Source organism: Megascapheus bottae, chromosome 20 (genome assembly GCF_031878675.1).
Source record: "Megascapheus bottae isolate mThoBot1 chromosome 20, mThoBot2.hap1, whole genome shotgun sequence".
In the NCBI taxonomy this organism is placed as follows: domain Eukaryota; kingdom Metazoa; phylum Chordata; class Mammalia; order Rodentia; family Geomyidae; genus Megascapheus; species Megascapheus bottae.
The window spans coordinates 38934847-38954234 of record NC_143528.1 but is presented as its reverse complement, the minus strand read 5'-3'; the positions used below and the strand labels follow the sequence as shown (position 1 = coordinate 38954234).

The following is a 19388-nucleotide window of genomic DNA, read 5'->3' as shown; positions in this document are numbered from 1 at the left end:
ACTTACTATCAACAGTCCTATCTCCTGCTCTCTCAAGGAAGGTGACCTAACACACATATTTTCTCCTTAAGACACATCACAGCATTTTAGTACTATGTTTAGGGTTATTTCAAAGAGCAAATTCCTAACAAACAGCACAAAAATCTGAAAGACTGCAGCACTACATAGAGTGACAAGGACACACCTGTGAAGTGTGAGAGCTGGAAAGTGAGGCTGAGGGCACCTTGCTCGTCTCAGCTAAGAGTGGGGTGATTTTATTTTCAATGGTCCGCACAAGTCTGTGAATGCTTTGTAGCAAATGTGCCACACATACTGATTTTGAGGTAAATGTGCAAATATGAACTCTGCCTAAATTAAGACTTGATGTTATGTTCTCATTCTTACAATGTTGATCTAATTATGATTACCAGTGGACTCAGAGATTATTATATTCAGTTGGCTATAATCTGCTGATGTGATTTAGTTTCATCCTGAAATTGTCCCACTCTGGGCCAAAAGGAGCCCTTTCAACTTGTCCTTCTCTTGAACATGTTCTTATTTTCTGGCACAAAAGGTTACAGCCAGGTTTACTTTCCTTGTCTGAACCCTGCAATGAGCCATTCCTCCAAAGAAAAGAAAACATTATTCTTTCTAGTAGAGGATGGTACCTAGAGACCATGATGGTTCATTTCATGGCCAACTTAACTGAACGGAGGAGTGCCTAAAGATCAACAAAGCACGCCTCTGGGTATGTCTGTGAGAGGATTAATTAAGGGAGAGAGAAAGCCACCCTGAATGTGGAACTCTATTTCACAGGCTGGGGGCCCGGGATGGATAAACGGGGAAAAGGAAAAACTCACAGTACGTTCTCTTCTCCCATCCACCGCTCTGCGTACTGACTGTTAAAATGTACACTGCCTTGTGTGCATGATGACGGATGCCTTGGAAACAGCGAGCACAATCGGGTCGTGGCACAGCAGTGGGGAAGTAACCAATCTAAGAGTCAAGTCCTGGAGGCCAGGTGTGTTCCCTGCTACTTATTGTCATCTGTACATTTACATACACTTCTGTACCTATCTTTATGGTGAGAATTGGGATTTTATCAGTTATCTTCTGTTCCAAAACTCCAGCAGTCACTTCAGTGTCCTCTGTCCCCACAGTATAACTGCCTTAGACAACCAACCTGGCACCTCATCACCTTAATCTATCTACAGATGAGATCAATCCTGCAAGTCACCAGTCAGCTGCCACTGTCTATTCTGCCCGACTCGGCTCCTAATGAGATCCTCCACACTCTGCCACCCCTCCTCTGTCAGCACTACACAGGAGTGAATGCCCTGCTCGCCACACTCAGAGATCAGCAGCCTGTCTGCTCCCTACGAGTGACCCTGGCAGCATCTCTGGGCCCCTGCAGTTCCCTGCCTCCCTGACATGGACGTCCACATTGTTCTACCTCATCTGTCTTTCACACTGAATTATTTTGGAGGAAGGAGAGAAAAGGAAATCAAAAGAGGAAGGACAAAGCAATGATTTTTACAACAGCTGACTTATTTTTTATTTATTTATTTATTGGGTGGGTCAGGGGGCTTGAACTCGGCCTAGGTGCTGTCCCTGAGCTCTATAGCTCAAGGCTTCCACCCTACCCTTGGGCCTGGGCATTGTCCCTGAGCTCTTCAGTTCAGGGCTACCGCCCTACCCTTGAGCCAATACCCTTGAGCCAACCCCCACTTCCCATTTTCTAGAGGTTAATTGAGATAAGAGTCTCAGGTCCTTTGTATCCAGGCTGACTTTGAACCTTGATTCTCCTGTGTAGTTAGGACTACAGGCATGAGCCACCGTGCCTGGCTTACAGCTGACTTTTCTACTGAAGATATCCTGAGTATTTTTTTTGGTGTATCTTTAGAAACAGAGATTATGGGGGCCGGGAGTTTGGCCTAGTGGTTAAAGTGCTTGCCTAGCATGCATGAAGACCCGGGTTCGATTCCTCGGTACCACATACATAGAAAAAAGCCAGAAGTGGTGCTGAGGCTCAAGTGGTAGAGCTGTAGCCTTGAGAAAGTCCAAGGACAGTGCTCAGGCCCTGAGCTCAAGCCCAGGACTGGCAAAAAAAAAAAAAAAAAAAGAGAAACAGATTATATAGGCAATTTGGATCCTAAAGACTATTGACTTAAAATGTTCCTTAAGTAGCTGACAATTCTGTTTTCAGTATTCACTGTTTTCTATAATTAGAAACAGCTTTTATGTGCAGTGGAGAGCTAGCCACAGTGGCTGATTTTATTTGGCTGTCACCTTTGGTCTTGTATTTGTAATACTGAAACATAGGCAAATTTTGGCAGGAAAGAAGGAATGAACCCTTATGACAAATGTTCTGACTAGAGGTATGCAGTAACTCAACAGCTTTTGAAATGTTCTTTCAATGCTATGAGGTATGTTTAATTAAAAATTCGGTTGCTGGGTATGGTGGTACATGCAGAAGGATGACGAGTTTTTGAGGTCAGCATGGGCTACAAAGTAAGACCTTGTCACAAGCAACCAACAACAACAACAAAAAAACAAAAACAAAAAACAGCCAACCAACAAAAACAAAAGGTACAAAGAGATTACATGAAAAAGGTAGATGATTCCAAATATGACCTTACCTTTTTTTTTGTCTCTTAGGAAAAAAACCAGATTATTAAGCGGTTCATATTTAACATACAAACCTCAAAACCCTCAAAATGAAATCAGACTGTTCTCATTAGAATCTGTAAGCAAATAATAAATTAGTCACCCATTATCTAGGGAATAAAAGACAACACACTACCTCTGCACTCGGTACACTCGAGTCCATGGAGGCACAAGGGCAAGAATGCGAGCAACCAGCTCAATCAGGTCACTGGGAGAGTAACTCTTGTATCTTCCCGACTTCCAAAGCTCATACAGCCCAGTTCCACGAATCACCAGAGTAGGGTAGAGCTTCAAACCATCAGGACGAAAAGCAGGGTTCTCAAAAAACTCCTGTAAGTAGGAACAGAAAGTCAAGTCTGTATCAGTTATTGTATCTACAGCAATCTCAGTCTTGGGCCAGCATCCTTTCTTCTTGTGAAAGGGCAGATAGATAGAGAGGATGCAAACCCCCCGTTCCTAGAGTTCCACCACAGCAAAGCACCTGTGTGCTAGACTGCAGGCCTCCCGCCATGTGATCTCACTGGCACTCTCTCTCTTTTTTTTTTTTTTTTTTTTTGCCAGTCCTGGGCTTGGGCTCAGGGCCTGAGCACTGTCCTTGGACTTTCTCAAGGCTAGAGCTCTACCACTTGAGCCTCAGCACCACTTCTGGCTTTTTGCTATGTATGTGGGGTACTGAGGAATTGAACCCCGGTCTTCGTGCATGCTAGGCAAGCACTCTACCACTAGGCCAAACTCCCGGCCCCCCTCACTGGCACTCTCTACACTGCCCTTCTACCTGTTCCTCTGCCTGGGAAGTCCATCAAGTTTCCTTCATCTAGCTAACTTTCAGACCACAGCTTATAGCTATTCTTCAGAGGGTATTCCTGACCTTCAAGTACTTTCTGTGCCACTCCATCCTCCTTTAGTAATAAAATACATTTGTTTAAATTTTTAAAAAGTTATAAAAGATCACTCCCCCCACCAAAAAAAAATCAAAAAGCAAAAAAGCAAACACCTGAAAAACACAGACAACCCAGAGTATTTACTACCTGGACTTTCAGAGAAATAGTTTGCTGATCCCTAGAGGTGACAGTTTTGTCCTCAGATCAACTGGCACCATTTCTCACCTGAAATACACACTGTCCATTTGTTATCAGGACACTGAGCAATGCATCTAACTCATCTACTTTTGGCACAGTCATTTTTCTGTCCTACGTAGTCCCTGCTGTCTGCCTTATTTCTTTATTTGGACAGTAGACGTGAGACCCGAGGTACGCACTGCCCTTCTCATGACTTTGATCTGCTTCCATCCTGGTTTTGTGCTGTACTTACTGATGGAGGTAGAGGTGGGCTCACACAGTTCCCTCTGACTCCCTTGCCCCCATGCATAGGTATCTACCCCTCCAATAAAAATATCTTTTGCTACATTACTTTTGCAAAGCTTTCTATTGTTTAACTTGCTTTTCAAAGAAAGGAAGCTGCAGAGTTTCTGAGCTCACTGATTTGTTAAAGTGCTAAACACTGAATTCTTTAGCCATCATGTGGTCGTAGAGGCAAGTGTTTTGTGGATTTCCCTGTAACATTTCTAATGGAACGATCCATCAGATAATTAATGAATCTTCTAGCCACTTGCAAGGAGCATGTATGCAAGGTGCTCTCCACATACTTTGAATCCACATTTGAACGTGAGAGTTCGGGGAGAAATGTGGACTAATAGACCCTTCTTTTTTTTTTAATTTTTGGGGCTTGAACTCGGCCTGGGCACTGTCCCTGAGCTCTACAGCTCAAGGCTACCGCCCTACCCTGGAGCCAAGCCCCACTTCCCATTTCCTAGCGGTTAACTGGAGATAAGAATCTCTGGTCCTTTTGTGCCAGGGCTGGCTTTGAACCTTGATCCTCAGATCTCAGCCTCCTGAGTCATTAGGATTACAGTAGTTAGGAGCCACCGAGCCCGGCTAATAGACCCTTCTTGTAAAGATATAAAAATAGTATGAACTGGTTCAGACGAATAAAATATATTTCCTTCATTTTCCTACCAAACCACAATAAAATAACAGGAAAGATTTTAAAGGAAGCAAAAACTTAGAAGAACAACAGAACAGGCAAGTAAGGGACAAGTAAGACTAATAAAATCTTTGGAAAGATGACTGCTGAGGAAAACTGGGAAAGGAGAGGTATCTGATGGAAAGCCGCTCAGTCGTACTAGAGGCGCAGGCCCAGATCGGAAGGCCCAGAGACTGAGCAGGAAGGGGACAGACATGGAAATAAAGTATCCCTTCTCTCCGTGTAGGCTGATGGGAAGATATAGTCCCTGGAGAAGCTGGAGAGAACCCAACTCCAACATTCTAGGCACACAGAAGGCTTGATGAGGACTAAGGCTGGTGGCATGGAAGAGCCAGTCTATGAACTATGCTCTACCATACTACTTACCTGTAAGCAGGAAGAAACACCTCTGTAGGACTCCTTAAAAGACACAAAGTTTTGTTTGGCACTGGGGTTGGGGTGACTTCTATTTATTAAGTTTCTAATACTCTATAATGAGGACACACTGCTTTAATATGCGAGAAATTCAATAGCAAGCCACAAGAGCAGAGAGGCTGTAAGAAGCAGATAGTGAGTGGCATTGGGTTTAAGGTAGAACTTACTATAAACTGTTCAATGTCTCGTTCTAGTCCCACGTTTGGCAGGTCAGGCATCATATGAGCCACAACTTTGAACCCAGAATCTTTGGCCAGGTGGAATGACTCACATACTGCCTTCACTGTGTGACCCCTGAGAAAAGAAAATTTACTGCTTGTTACACAAGTACATGGACAATGAATTTACAATGAGTGAGTGGGGTGGAGGAGGATATCCTGAGACCAGTCATGTGGCTGGGGAAACAAAGTCTGGGAAAGCCACTTTTCACAACTCACCTCTGAGGATGCCAGAAGGAAATCATTTTACTGACTTCTCAGAAGTCCCCTTATATATTTGCTATAGTTGTAGAAGTAAGCGATGAGTAAACAGAATCAATGTAATACTAATGCAGGCGCGCGCGCACACGTGTCTGTATGTGTGTGTGTGTGTACATATACATATGCAAGTAACTAAGATTATTTGGTTCTGCATTGTGAGTCAGAACAATCTCACTGGTGTAATTATCCATGTTGAACAAGAACGAAATGCTCAGCATCACGTAGAAGCTGTGGCTTCCTACACACCCCATTTCCTTTAAAACATATAATATGTGTTGGAGAGAGGAAGGGAGAAACTTGTGACATAGATAGTTGTCAGTGGGGCAGGGGTGGAAACTCTGGGTCATGTGGACAGATCCTCTCAACCTAGCTTTCCAGAGTCATGCTCATGCAGAAATTAGGCTGATTACATGTCTGAGGCAACCCAGTGTCAATCTCTACTGCCAAGACCTTCCCATTTACTACATGTTTGTTGGCCTTCTCTCGTACTTTACACCACAGGCCTTGATTCCTGCCTCCAGCTTCTTACACAAAGAGACTGGGTGAGGATGGGAAGCAGTATAAATGTGCTGGCAGGCAGCTAGAAAAGGGTCCTTAGGGAAAGACTGGAATGAAAGGCAGGATGGACTGAAGAAAGTCTTGTAAAAGGATGAATTTGAACCGAGCATTGATGCTCACAGCAATCCTAGCGACTCAGGTGGTAGAGACTGGGAGGACAGTAGTTTGAGGCCAGTCTGGGCAAAAAGGTTCATCAAACTCCATCTTAGCCAGTAAAAAACTGGCTTGGCAGTGTTCACGTATCATCCCAGCTATGGGCAAAACATAAACAGGATTGTGGTCCAGGATAGCATTTGCATAAATTAGACTCTAGTTGAAAAAAATACCTAAAGTGAAAAGGACTTGGGGAATGGCTCAAGATTTAGAGCACTTGTTTAGTAATCACAAAGTCCTGAGTTCAAATTCCAGTATTTCCAAGGGAGAAAATGGGCAGAATTCCAAACCCCTTTTCCTGGGACTGGCTGCAGGAGGAAAGGATGAACATGGATACTGACAATGTCAGTGGGAGAGGGCAAGGCTTGTGCAGGTCCTTTGCGGTAGCTTACCTGTTGGTGTCTCTGGCCACATCTTCATAGACACTCTGCACCCCAATCTCTAGCCTCGTGCAGCCATAGGTGAGCATGTCACTTAGGTGCCGCTTCATGCAATAATCTGGCCTGGTCTCAATAGTAATGCCAATACATTTGGTGAGGCTTCTCTCGGAATACCTGTGGAGCAGATCTAAACGTGACCAACCCGCCACCTCTGGGTTATTTATGCACCTTCTCTAAGTCCTCCCAGATAGTCAGTGAATGGTATGGTGTGTGGGATCTGGATCCAGGCATCCAGTTCAAATCCTGCTTCTGATATTTCCTTACTACACAAACGCCAATGCTATCAGCTGCTTTTGTCTGGCGATGACAATAACAGTACCTACCCTTCACAGAGCCGACATGGCTGAGCCTGCACATTGTAATGTTATTATCATTACCATTATTATTCTCATGCAGTAGGCTGCAACCACCATCGCCTTGAAAACAGTGATTGCAACTGTGAAAACCTATTTCTTAATTCCTAGCAACCATTTTTCATGCAAGTAAAAACCATCTGCTATATTTATTTCCTACTCTGTATTTTAGAGTCATTTTAAGTAAAAGAAAAAGATGATGGGTAATGATCACAGAAATAATTTAGAGGAAATGTCTTCTACATGCACGGAAATCTTTCCACAGGAGCCTATTACATTGATCAGTAATTTACAAAATTAGGAAATGTTTGTCATTCACTGAAACTGAGTTTCAGAAAAGCAAGCACCCCACTGAATGTAGATCCTTTTTTTTGGCGGGGGGGGGGGAGGGCATGGGAGGAATCATGGGGCTTGAACTCTGGCCTGGGCGCTGTCCCCGAGCTCTTCAGCTCAAGGCTACCACCCTAACCTTGAGCCACAGCCCCACTTCTGGTTTTCTAGAGGTTAATTGGAGATAAGAGTCTCTCAGCTTTGTATTGCCCAAGTTGGCTTTGAACTGCGATCCTCAGATCTCAGCCTCCTGAGTAGCTAGGATTACAGGTGTGAGCCACCGTGCCTCGCTCATTTTCTCATTTCTAATGATCACTATTACAGAGAAAGTAAAGAATGCTAAGGGCTGGGAGTTTGGCCTAGTGGTAGAGTGCTAGCCTAGCATGCACGAAGACCCAGGTTCAATTCCTTGGTATCACATACATAGAAAAAAGCCGGAAGTGGTGATGTGGCTCAAGTGATAGGGCACTAGCCTTGAAGAAAGCCCAAGGACAGTGCTCAGGCCCCGAGTTCAAGCCCCAGGACTGAATGGCAAAAAAAAAAAAAAAAGAATTGCTAAGACAGAATGACTAATTTTAAGGCCTTTCATTCCAGACTGTCAAATTCTTTTGCCCTGCTTATTTTCAGCATTCTGTAAGGTTTTATACCAGCAGTAACACTATAAATAATAAGCAACTACTTACTACAAAGTTATTTAAAGATGAGTAAGATCAAGGGTTCACATTGTATCAAATCTTGCTTAAGGAAGGATAATAAATCATTTGGCTTGTCTGAAACAAAAAATCAAAATCCTATCCCCAGGAACAGCAGAGTCCCAAGGACATCGATGACAGGATGTCGTACATAGTATCAGGATCCATAGAACTCACTGGCTTCCAACAGCAATTATCTTATGGGATTTAATTTTAAAATTAAAATATTCATACATTATAGAGAAAAGCTGATAAAAGAAGACTGAGGCTCTAAATGTGAATAATTTATACAGTAACTAAGGAGTGGCACTGTGGCTCCAAGTGGCAAAAGAGCTCAGGGACAGTCCCCAGGCCCTGAGTTCAACTCCCCCAACCCCCCCCACAGACAAGAAAAAAAAGAACCCAAACTGAAAGCTGTACTATAAACTGTATTAATGGTTCTTAAAAGCAGTGCCTTTGGGTGAGCAAGCTGGCTGCATGGCAACAGCTTGCATCACTGGAAAAAAACTAGAGGGCAGGCAATTCCAGCAGGAGGAATCTGTGCAGAGAAAGGGTATGCTCCTAGGCTAATCCGTTCACGGCACAGAGCTTCCAAGCCCCATGGAGGACACAGAAGAGGCTACTGCAAGGATGGTAAGGCCTCTTCGTAAGTCAGAACACAGACGAGGCCACAGAGGCAAACACTGTTCTCAAATACAGTATTTTACTCCACTTCAAAAGCAGAGACAAGACAACAAGTCATTACCTTTTGCAAGAAGCAGATGAAGGAAGAAAAAATTACAAGTTTTTGAGTCAGTATTTTAGATTTCTTTCCAGAACTGTATTTTCACCTGAAAAGCAGTTAAGTAGAACTTAGCAAATTTGGAAAACAGAAACGATAAAGGGACTATTTATTTTGTCAAACAACAAAGTATAAGGTCAAGTTTCCAATGGCACACTGTATCTTTGAAAGGAATTTTTGTTAATGCTTGGTATGTCCTCTATGTCACATTATATCTACTGCTTCATTTAACAGAGCTGAAAAGCTATCAATATATTTGTTCTTTAACATGCAAATTTATGGCTATGGGGCCTTAATTAATCTGGGCTGACATGTGTAGTCCCTGATAATCCTTACCTCATCTAGACAGCTGCGCAGTAGCATGGCTCATTTTCTGTCTCCACTCTCTGGAGTCACAGACTTTGCCACACAGGATCTGCTATCTACTTCTCAGAGACAAAGCACGGGCTGGTACAAGGGTTGCTTGAATCCAGTTCTATATTTCTTTTTGTGTGTGTGTGTGTGTGTGGTTCATTTTAAACTTGGCCAATCCAGCTATTTAGGGAGATGCTAAGCTAAATTCTATGCTTTTTTTTTTTTTTTTTTGTGGGTCATGTAGCTTGAACTCTAGGCCTGGATGTTGTCCCTGAGCTCTTCAGCTCATGGCTTCAGCCCTACCCCTGGGGCCACAGCTTCACTTCCCATTTTCTAGTGATTAATTGGAGAGAAGAGTCTCACAGGCTTTAACCTGGATCCTCAGATCTCAGCCTCCTGAATAGTTAGGATTATAGGTGTTAGCCACCATGCCCAGAAAAATTCTATACTTAAAAAAAATATGCCAGCAAGAACAGGGCCAAGTATTAAAGATGCTAAAGTTCTCTGGGAAGTATAACTAGGCCAATTACATATTGTCAGTTTTTTCCTTATTTTAGTTACAGGTAGGAATCAGGGGTGGAGAGAGAGATGCCAATTATGTGGGAATTTAAAAGCAACCAAGCCATACTGCCCAATGATACAATCAGCAAAACAAGCCAGGCACAGTGGTTCATGCCTGTCATCCGTGGTAAATGGGAGGCTGAGATCAGGAGGAATGTGCATCAACGCCAGTCTTTGAAAAACTAAGTTCATAAAATTCCATCCCAGCCATCAGCTGAGCCTGGTAACACTGATTTGTCATGCCAGGTACAGCAGGAACCACAGAAGAAGACTGTGATTCCAGCCATCCTAAGAGAAATAACCACAACCCAAAGGACTGGAGGGATGGTAAAAAGCAAGCATGAAGCCCTGAATCCAAACCCCACTATTTAGGTAGCGACAGAATAAAAAGAATAAAGCAACAGAAAACACCAAAACCTACCAGTAATAACTTGGAAATATTAATACTCTCAGTTCTCCAATTTAAAGAAATAGACTGCAGATTGGATTTAAAAACAAACCACTAATTTCTGCCTATAAAAACAAATAAATAACCATACTTCCTGTCAGGGAAACACAAGCTTAGGGTAAAAAGACAGAAAACGATCTATCAGGAACCCAAAAGCAGGAGTACCTATAATCACATCTGACAAAAAAGTTTCAACCAAAATTACTCAAAAGAGACAGCCACTTTATACTGATAATGGAAATAATCCTTCAGGATGCAAAACTGTAGACACATATTTACTGAACATTAGCACAATTATGTAAAACAAACACTACCGACAATAAAGGCATAGACAGAACCCAATACAGACAGAGTGGGGTTGCACTTTTCTTGCACCAGACAGCTCATCTAGTCCTTTCCCTCCAAAACAGTAACAAAAAAACTTCAGAATATACTAATGATCAAATGGACTGCATGAACATCTATGGAATACTCCATCAGCCCATTGAATACGCTCAAAAAGATACCATATTCTAGGTCATAAGGGAAGTCTTTATTTAGACTTTTTTTTTTTTTAAGGGAGAGGTTGGTAATGGGGCTTGAACTCTGGGCCTGGGCACTGTCCCTTCAGCTCAAGGCTACTGTTCTACCCCTTGAGCCACAGCACCACTTCAGAAGTCTTTATTTAGAAAGCGCCCATGCTTGCTAAGCAGGTGCTTTATTGCTGAGTCACTCCTCCAGCCCTTTAGACCTTGGTTATTTTTTATTTTTGCCTTAGAATTGTTTTATTAAAGAATTTATTAACATTGATTTTTATATATTTCAAATGACATGTTTAACAAACAAGTATTCAAGAAGGGAATCTCTATATACAATCACTGGCATTTAGATTTTAGAACATAATTAAAATTAGGCTGAGGGTTAGTTATGTCATAGATACATATTAATCTATGTAATAAAACATGTCTATAGAGTCATAGATTTTTATGCCTATGTAATTGTGTTTATATTTCCAATACCATGTCCATAGCATTGGGTATGCAAATATTTAGTAACCACTCTTGTACTGTTTGGATCTAATAGCCACATATTAAGGATACCATGCGCCTTTTGTTCCTTTGGTCTTGTCTCACTCAACATGACTCGCTCTAGATTCATCCATTTCCCTGAAAATGCCATTATTTTATCTTGTCTGTTGGCTATGTAGAATTCCATTCTGTAATACCACATTTTTTTGTATCCATTCATCTGCAGTAGGACATCGGGGTTGTTTCCATCGTCTGGCTATTGTGAATAGTGCAGAGATGAACATAGCTGAGCAGGTGTCCTTATCACATCTTGGGTTATGATGTTCATGATAGATGCCCAGAAGTGGTATGGCGGGATTGTAGGGAAGGTCAATTTTCAGTTCCTTAAGAAACCTCCAATCTGTTGTCCAGAGTGGCTGAACTAGTTTACATTCCCACCAGCAGTGCAGTAGGGTTCCTTTTTCTCCACAAGCCCGCCAGCATCTGTCATTGTCTGAGTTCAAAATCTTGGCCATTCTTGTTGGGCTAAGGTGGTATCTTAGGGTTATTTTTATTTGCATTTCCTTTATGATCATGGATGATAAGCATTTTCTCATATGCTTTTCTGCCACTTGAACCTCTTCTTTTGATAAGTCTCTCTTTAGTTCCCTTGCCCATTTAGGGATTGGTTTGTTGGGTTTTTTTTTTGGGGGGGGGATTAGTTTCTAAAGTTCCCTGTAGATATTGGATATTAAGCATTTGGCTAATGTATTGTTGGTAAATATCTGTTCCCAGTTGGTCAGCTGTCTTTCTACTTTAGTAGCTATGCTTTAACGGTGAAGAAACTTTTTATATTTAGGTAGTCCCATTTGTTGAGTCTCTCTCCAACCTGTTGTGATCCTGGGACTCTGTTCAAGAAATTTTTACCTGTGCCTATGAGTTCCAGTGTCACTCCAACTCTATCATGTAGCAGTTTCAAGGTTTCAGGCCTGATATTGAGGTCTTTGATTCATTTTGAGTTAATGCTTGTGCATGGTGGACAGGCTGGGATCAAGTTTTAGTTTTCTGCATGTGGATGCCCAGCTTTCCCAGAACCAATAATTGAATAGGTGGTATTTGTTCTACTGTATATCTTTGGCTCCTTTGTCAAATACAAGTTGACTATAGGTATGTGGTTTTATTTCTGGATCTTCTATTCTTTTCCATTGATCTTCTGGTCTATTTTTGTGCCAGTACCAAACTGTTGTTGTTATTATGGCTCTACAGTAGAGTTTGAAGTCTGGTATTGTAATACCACCAGCATTACTCTTTTTGCCTAGAATTGTTTTGGCTATTCCAGGTCTTTTCTTGTTCCATATGAATCTTTGGATTATATCTTCTATTTCAGTAAAGAATGTCTTTGGGATTTTGATGGGGATTGCTTTGAATTTGTATATCAATTTTGGCACTATGGCCATTTTCACTATGTTGGTTCTCCCTACCCATGAGCATGGGATGTCTTTCCATTTCTTGGTATCCTCTTTAATTTCTTTCGTTAGGCTTTTATACTTTTCATTAAATAATTCCTTTACATCTTTGGTTAGGCCTTGGTTATTTTTGACACAGGGTCTCATTTTTTCTTCCTGTGTATGTATCTGGACCAAAAGCCTTCTTCATGTTGCCACTTCATCTTGCCACTGCTGGAATGATAAGACGCATACCATCATGCCCCGCTTCTTCTGTTGAGATGGAATCTCAAAGACTTTTATGCTTGGCTGGCCTCGAGTCTTTCTCATCTCAAAAGTCCATGTAGCTGGAATGTCAAGTGTGGGGCACCAGGCTCAGCTACTGGCTGAGGAGTCTCATGTATATATATGCCCAAGCCATGAAGCAGGTCTTGACAATAACCTGTATTTTATCATGCCACAATGCCACAATAACATCTCTCATGAGAAAACACACTAGAGTTGAGTTTGGTGGTTCATACTGGGAACCTAGCACTCTGAGAGAAGGTTTTGAGTCTGAGGACAGCCTGGGCTTCAGACAGAGACCCTTACTAAAAGACCAAAACAAAACCCAAACCTCTCCACAAAAGCCTTAAATCTAGTGAAGGTATCCATAAATACCTTACAAAAAATGCTGTACTTAATGCTGAAATGTTAAGTATTTCTGTGGGAACAAACAGCCAATACCACCATACAGATTCATACAGAAAGGTACAGATTCAAAAGGAAGATGTAAATAGGATGAAAATTCCAATAGCTATAAAAATAATCCTTAGAACTATTTTAGTTCTAAAAATGTAACAGTTTTATAGGGTTAACATACAAAATTTAACTATGTATATACATTTGTAATATTAAACTATTAGGTACAAAATATCTGGAAATACAATTTCAAAAATGAAATTCTATAGTCTCAACAAACATAGAAACATTTGAGAAATGTTTTGTAGAAAGCTTACAAAATTTGTGCACTGAAGGTGTTAAGAGAAGCTAAAGACTTAACTAAACAAGGACACAGACTGTGTTCATGATTTGAAGACTCAGTAAGTTGTCAATTCCAAAGCATTGTGTTTCAACACAGTCAAAATTCTGACTCACTATTTAATATAAATTGGCCAACAGGTTATAAATTTTATAAGGAAACTTAGACTATCCAAAGTAATCTTGAAAACCAACGAGTAAGAAAACTTAGATTACTTGATTTCAATCAATATCTATTGAAAAGCACAGTACTTAAACCAATGTAATGCTGGCATAAGGTCGGAAAAACATAAAACAGCAATGGAAGAGAAGACAGAGTCCACCCAGATTAATACAGTCCTTTTTTCCCCCTCCTAGTACCAGGGTTTGAACATGGGCTTGGGGATTGATCAGCTTTCTCACTTATGGCTAGCACCTATCTACTCCAGCTCAGCTTTTTGCTGGCTAATTGGAGGTAGACTTTTCTGCTCAGGATAACTTCAAACCACAAGCACCCAGATCTCAGTCTGTAGGGTAGCTAGGATTATAGGCATGACAGCTCAGTATTTTGATTTTTAACAAAGGTGTTATAGAATCCAAATGGGAAAGTTTTTAAAGAAGTGATGTTGAAACAACTAGATATCCATGCATAACAACAAAAAAAAATTAGCTCCTTCATACTTCACATATAATTGACTGATGATGGATCATAAACTTAACTATGAAAGCTAAAACTATAGCCAGAACACAGCAGGAGGCTATCTTTGCACTCTGGGGGCATGTAATGATTTATTAGAAACAATATAGAAAGAAACAACCATACTGGAAAAAAATGACTAAATCAGACCTTATTGATTCTGCTCAAAGATATCACTAATATGATGAATAGTTCAAGTCAAGGACCAGGTTTTCATATAGGCAAAATACTTATCTGATAAAGGACTGGGCATCTAGAACATAACAACCAAATTTTAAAGTGGGCAAAAAAAAGTTAACAAGCATTACCCAAAGGAAATATATTCAAATAGCAAAATCACACACTAAAATGTTTAATGTTATTAATCATCAGGAAAACACAAATTAAAAACACAATTAAGATACCAACACCCACCCACCAGAATAGCTAAAATTAAAAGGACTGACAACACCATTATATTGGTTAAGATATGGAACCACCAAATGTATGCATACTCTCACAAATGGTATAGTCATTTTTGGAAAATGTCTGGCAGTTACAAAACTAAGCAATTGTACTTTAGCTAGTTCAGAGGAGAACTAAATGCAGATATCCACAAGGAAACTTCTACAAGAAGTTCTACTCACAATAGCCATAAAGTAGAAGTAAGCCTCAGTGACCATCACTAGAAGAATGGAGAAACTATGGAATTCTATGCACACAGTGACAAACTACTGGGCACTAACAAGTTAACAACTACTGAAACATCCTGTAACATTCATGAATCTCCAAATACTGTGCCATTAAAGGAAGTCTTATGCAAAAAACTAGATGCCAGATGATCCCATTTGTATGAGGTTCTAGGCAAAACATCCATGGTAGGGGAAAAAAGATTAAAAAAAAAAGGCTGCCTCTGAGAGGTGCATATGAGGATTTCCAGGAAGATGTAAAGCAGCCTTCTGGGATGGTGGTGATGTTCTGTATTTAAGAGGAATTTTTTACACAGGCATGTCTGTCTGTCAAAATCAGCGACCGGGACACCTCAGATCCGTGTATTTCACCATATGTGAGTTTACTTCAGTAGGAAAAAAAACAATCCAAAATACTGAACAGCAAACACAGTTAACGTGCATCACCAAGTATCTGGTCTCCGCTGAGAGGGAGAGGGGAAGACTGTATGAACCATGCAACTTGCTTTGAAATGCACAAAATGAAGATGGACGGCCGGGCGGTGGGGAGGACAGAGTGATGTAGAACCCGGAGATCGCTGTGCGGGCAGCTCACTGGGAAACTTTCACTTCAACCAAATTGCTGAGGGGAAAAAATCATCACTTTCAAGATGCCTAGGTTGGCCAGCATATGTTAAGAACCCTAGCTATTACACCAGGCCCTGAGTTCAAGCATCAGTATTGTTACACACAACAACAACAAAGCCAAAAACCCCTGGCTATCTTCTATGGTAACTAAGGAAAGAAGTAGCCATTAAAGAATGTGAAGGGTAGGAAAAGATCAGTGCCAACGTCCAGAAATGCAAGAGATTGCTGGCATGGGGCTGCAAGGCAGGAGGTAGCCAGTCACTTTCATGCTTCCAGCACCACTCAGCAAGTCTACAAAGTCTTCCAGGCCTGGGACCTAGCTAGCATAACCTACCACTCCAGCTTTTCCAAGACATGTAAGGACACAGTTGGAAGGTTTAAAGCAACTGATGGAAGGAGCGGAAATGAATTAAGAATTCCACAGGGAGAAAGCGTGACTCACTTCTTGATGGGTAACTACCATTTTAAATTGCATCTTGTGCAGACGGCCCAGGAGCATTAAAGATTGAATGTAAAACTGCTCCTGGGCAGAGCTGATTAAAAAGGAATAAAACTCCTTGAAAAGGCTGTTCTGAGTTATCTGGCAGCATTTGCATTCTGGGGAATGGGTGACTCAGATCCCACTGATGGTCCTTTCGTTTCTTGAGGATGATAGTCACCAGTAATTGTTATTCTCCAGAGATTTCTGAAGAGCTCAGCTGAGTCCATCGGAATGACTGATTAGCACGGGGCTTGATTCAATGAGACCTCACAGAGCCCATATCTGCTTTGTCCTTGAAAGGCTCTCTGCTCTTTTTACCATTTTCTTCCCACAGGTTATGCCTACTTCTTGCTAATAACTTGCCACAAATAGCAACCAAGCTCCTCTTATTGGGACTTTTTTTTTTTTTTGTCAGTTGTGGGGCTTGAACGCTGGGCCTGGGTGTTGTCCCTGAGCTCTTCAGCTCAAGACTACTATGCTATACCTGGGCCTGGGTGCTGTCCCTGAGCTCTTCAGCTCAAGACTACTATGCTATACCTGGGCCTGGGGGTTGTCCCTGAGCTCTTCAGCTCAAGACTACTATGCTATACCCGGGCCTGGGGGTTGTCCCTGAGCTCTTCAGCTCAAGACTACTATGCTATACCCGGGCCTGGGTACTGTCCTAGAGCTCAAGGCTATGGGCCTCCCCCTTGAGCTACAGCCCCACGTCCCATTTTCTAGTGATTAATTAGAGATAAGAGTCTCCAGTTCTTTAGCTTCTTTAGTGCCCAGGCTGGCTTTGAACCTCAGTCCTCAGATCTCAGGCTCCTGAGTAGCTAGGATCATAGGCGTGAGCCGCCGCTCCTGGCTTCTTCTTTTAAACTCTAACCACAATCTTAATTTAAAATCTTTAGTCAAGTGAAATGAAGGGAAATAAAGCAGGGGCATTGAGCCAGTGGGAAAGTACGACCTTCACCCAGAGAGATTCCTAATCTTAAATTTATGGACTCATCTTCCACTAAATAATTTTTAGCTTAAAATTTCTAACTTCAAATTAGTCTTTGAAAGTGGTGCTGTGGCTTCAAGGGGTAGAGCTGCAGCCTTGAGCTAAAGAGCTCAGGGATAGTGCCCAAGCCCAGAGTTCAAGCCCCACAACCAACTGAAAAATAAAATAAAAATCAAATTAGTCTTTGAATAAAACTCTACTAAGCTAACTTCTGACATCTAAGTAGTCAAAACAACTAGTATCCATTTGTAGTAAGATGAAGCTGTACAGCGGGCCTCCTTAGCCCTCCTCCCTGGGACGTACTCCTCAAAGTCCCCCCTCCATGCATTACAGCAGAGAGCAGAAAGGTCAAGCCACAAATCCTGACGAGAACACAGTACTGGATTGCTCCTTATCTCACAATGATCTAACATCAGAAAATAATTGTGTCTCCAGTTCAAATCCCAACTACTATTTCTTCAAATAATATGGTTTCCCTAGTAACAAATAACAATTCTACTACAGGGAGCTGTAGCAAAAATCTTCCATCTAGCAAGTAAGAACATGGGGTTTTTGATAAGGTCTCATAAAAGTACACAACCTAAAGCTGAATCTGATGCTGAGTGTGGGCTGGCAGACCAGTGGAGTGTTACAGACTGTTTTATGACATCCAAATTGTACTCATATAACTTCCTAGGAGCCATTCATGAGATTTGTTCCGGTGAAAACTCCAGTCAAATATAAATTTTTATCTGAGAGCAAAGTGTTTGTTGCCCTCTTGAGGCAAATTCAAGAATAGAAACAAACACAAGGCTGCCTCCTCCTCGTTTAAAACTGGAAAAGGCTACCAAGGGTTTTGGGGAACACATATCGTGATCTGAAGCTATAAAGTTAAAACCCCAAACCCCACTTTCATTCTAAGAGACAACTTAAAAACAACAAGAACAAAAAAATATCCCTAGGCAGGAAGACACTTCTGCACAAATAAAATTTGCATGCTAAGAATAAAAGCAAAGTTGTTAAAAATTTGAACAGATGAAACTGTCAGGGTAGCTGCACCCTAGAAATCCATCAGATGGACCTCAGACCACAAGGCTCACATAACCCAGGGGCCCAGACTTTTATGAAGGAGGCACATGTTCACAGTATCTATAGCTCAATTCCATTTAATCTGCAAATTGCCCTACCCAAGAAGCCTGAACTAAGAGGAATGTCTACATAAACATGGGAGGAAAGACTTCATAGTTTCAGAGCTGAATGAATCTTCTGAGTTATCGCTGCTATATCCAGAGGCTTTCAATTAATTGTTTCCTCCGATCGAATTTTATCTAAGCAAAGTTTGATTTTTCAGTATTAGAGGAATGAGTTGGATTACATCATTAATCCTCTAAAGTTTAAAGACATAAGCAATTTACTAATCTGACTCATAGATGATGAAGTTTTTCAGTGAGTGGTAAAAAGAGACACTGCCTCACCCTACCAACTAAAGCCCCTGTGAGAACAGCTCACACTGCTGATTTTAGACTAAATGTTCTGGATAAAGAATGCCCAGATTTTTTCTTGGATGGGCTGACAATTCAGCTAGACCAAGAAAACAAATCCTAATGTGGAAAGTTCACATCGACCTTCCCTATTTGAGAACATAAACCCATCAACAGTTCATATGCACTTATTTTTAAAAGATTATTCCAATGAAGACAACGCCTTCCATAATCAGGAGACAGCATGAGATGCACAAATGCACTCAGGAGTCCACCATCAGGAACGAGCATGAGAGGTAAGAATGCACACAGTGTACACAGGAGTTCACAATCGGGAGAGATCACGAGAAGTGGGAATGTGTGTGGTATACACTGCAGTTCATAGGCTGCCACCAGGGGAGGATGTGACCATCATTGTCAGTGGGATAAAAAGTGGATTTCTTACTTGACTGCCTCATAAATGTTGTTGGAAGTGTGTCCTGATAAAGCATCATGTAAACTCCGAATAAAATAATCTCTGTATTCTTCTGGAAGAGCCATAAACGTTCCACCCATCACAATAAACTCCACTTTGTCCACGCTGTGACCAAGCTGTTTTAACTGAAAGAAACAAAAAAACTCATTAACATCAGAAAGGTGCGGGCAACTACTCTCAGAGTACTGTAACATTTCCAATGTTACTTTGTAATATTTTACTAGTGAAATTCAAAAATGAGAAGCAATTAAATATATTGAGCTAATAAAAAATAGACGTAAGTATGAAAGACCAAGGTGAGTGCTAAATAAAG

General features: G+C 41.4%; 1 protein-coding gene across 3 annotated transcripts in view; it reads right to left on the bottom strand.

Annotated features, from left to right (window-relative positions):
• Nucleotides 1-19388, bottom strand: part of Elp3 (elongator acetyltransferase complex subunit 3) — a 60039-nt gene that overhangs the window by 30219 nt on the left and 10432 nt on the right. For all 3 annotated transcript variants that reach the window (XM_090353661.1, XM_090353662.1, XM_090353663.1), the window contains 4 exons: nucleotides 19046-19200; nucleotides 6686-6847; nucleotides 5271-5397; nucleotides 2783-2976 (listed from right to left, as the gene is read on the bottom strand). In XM_090353661.1, coding sequence (XP_090209787.1) covers nucleotides 2783-2976; nucleotides 5271-5397; nucleotides 6686-6847; nucleotides 19046-19200 — 638 coding nt within the window. The remainder of the gene's footprint in view (nucleotides 1-2782; nucleotides 2977-5270; nucleotides 5398-6685; nucleotides 6848-19045; nucleotides 19201-19388) is intronic.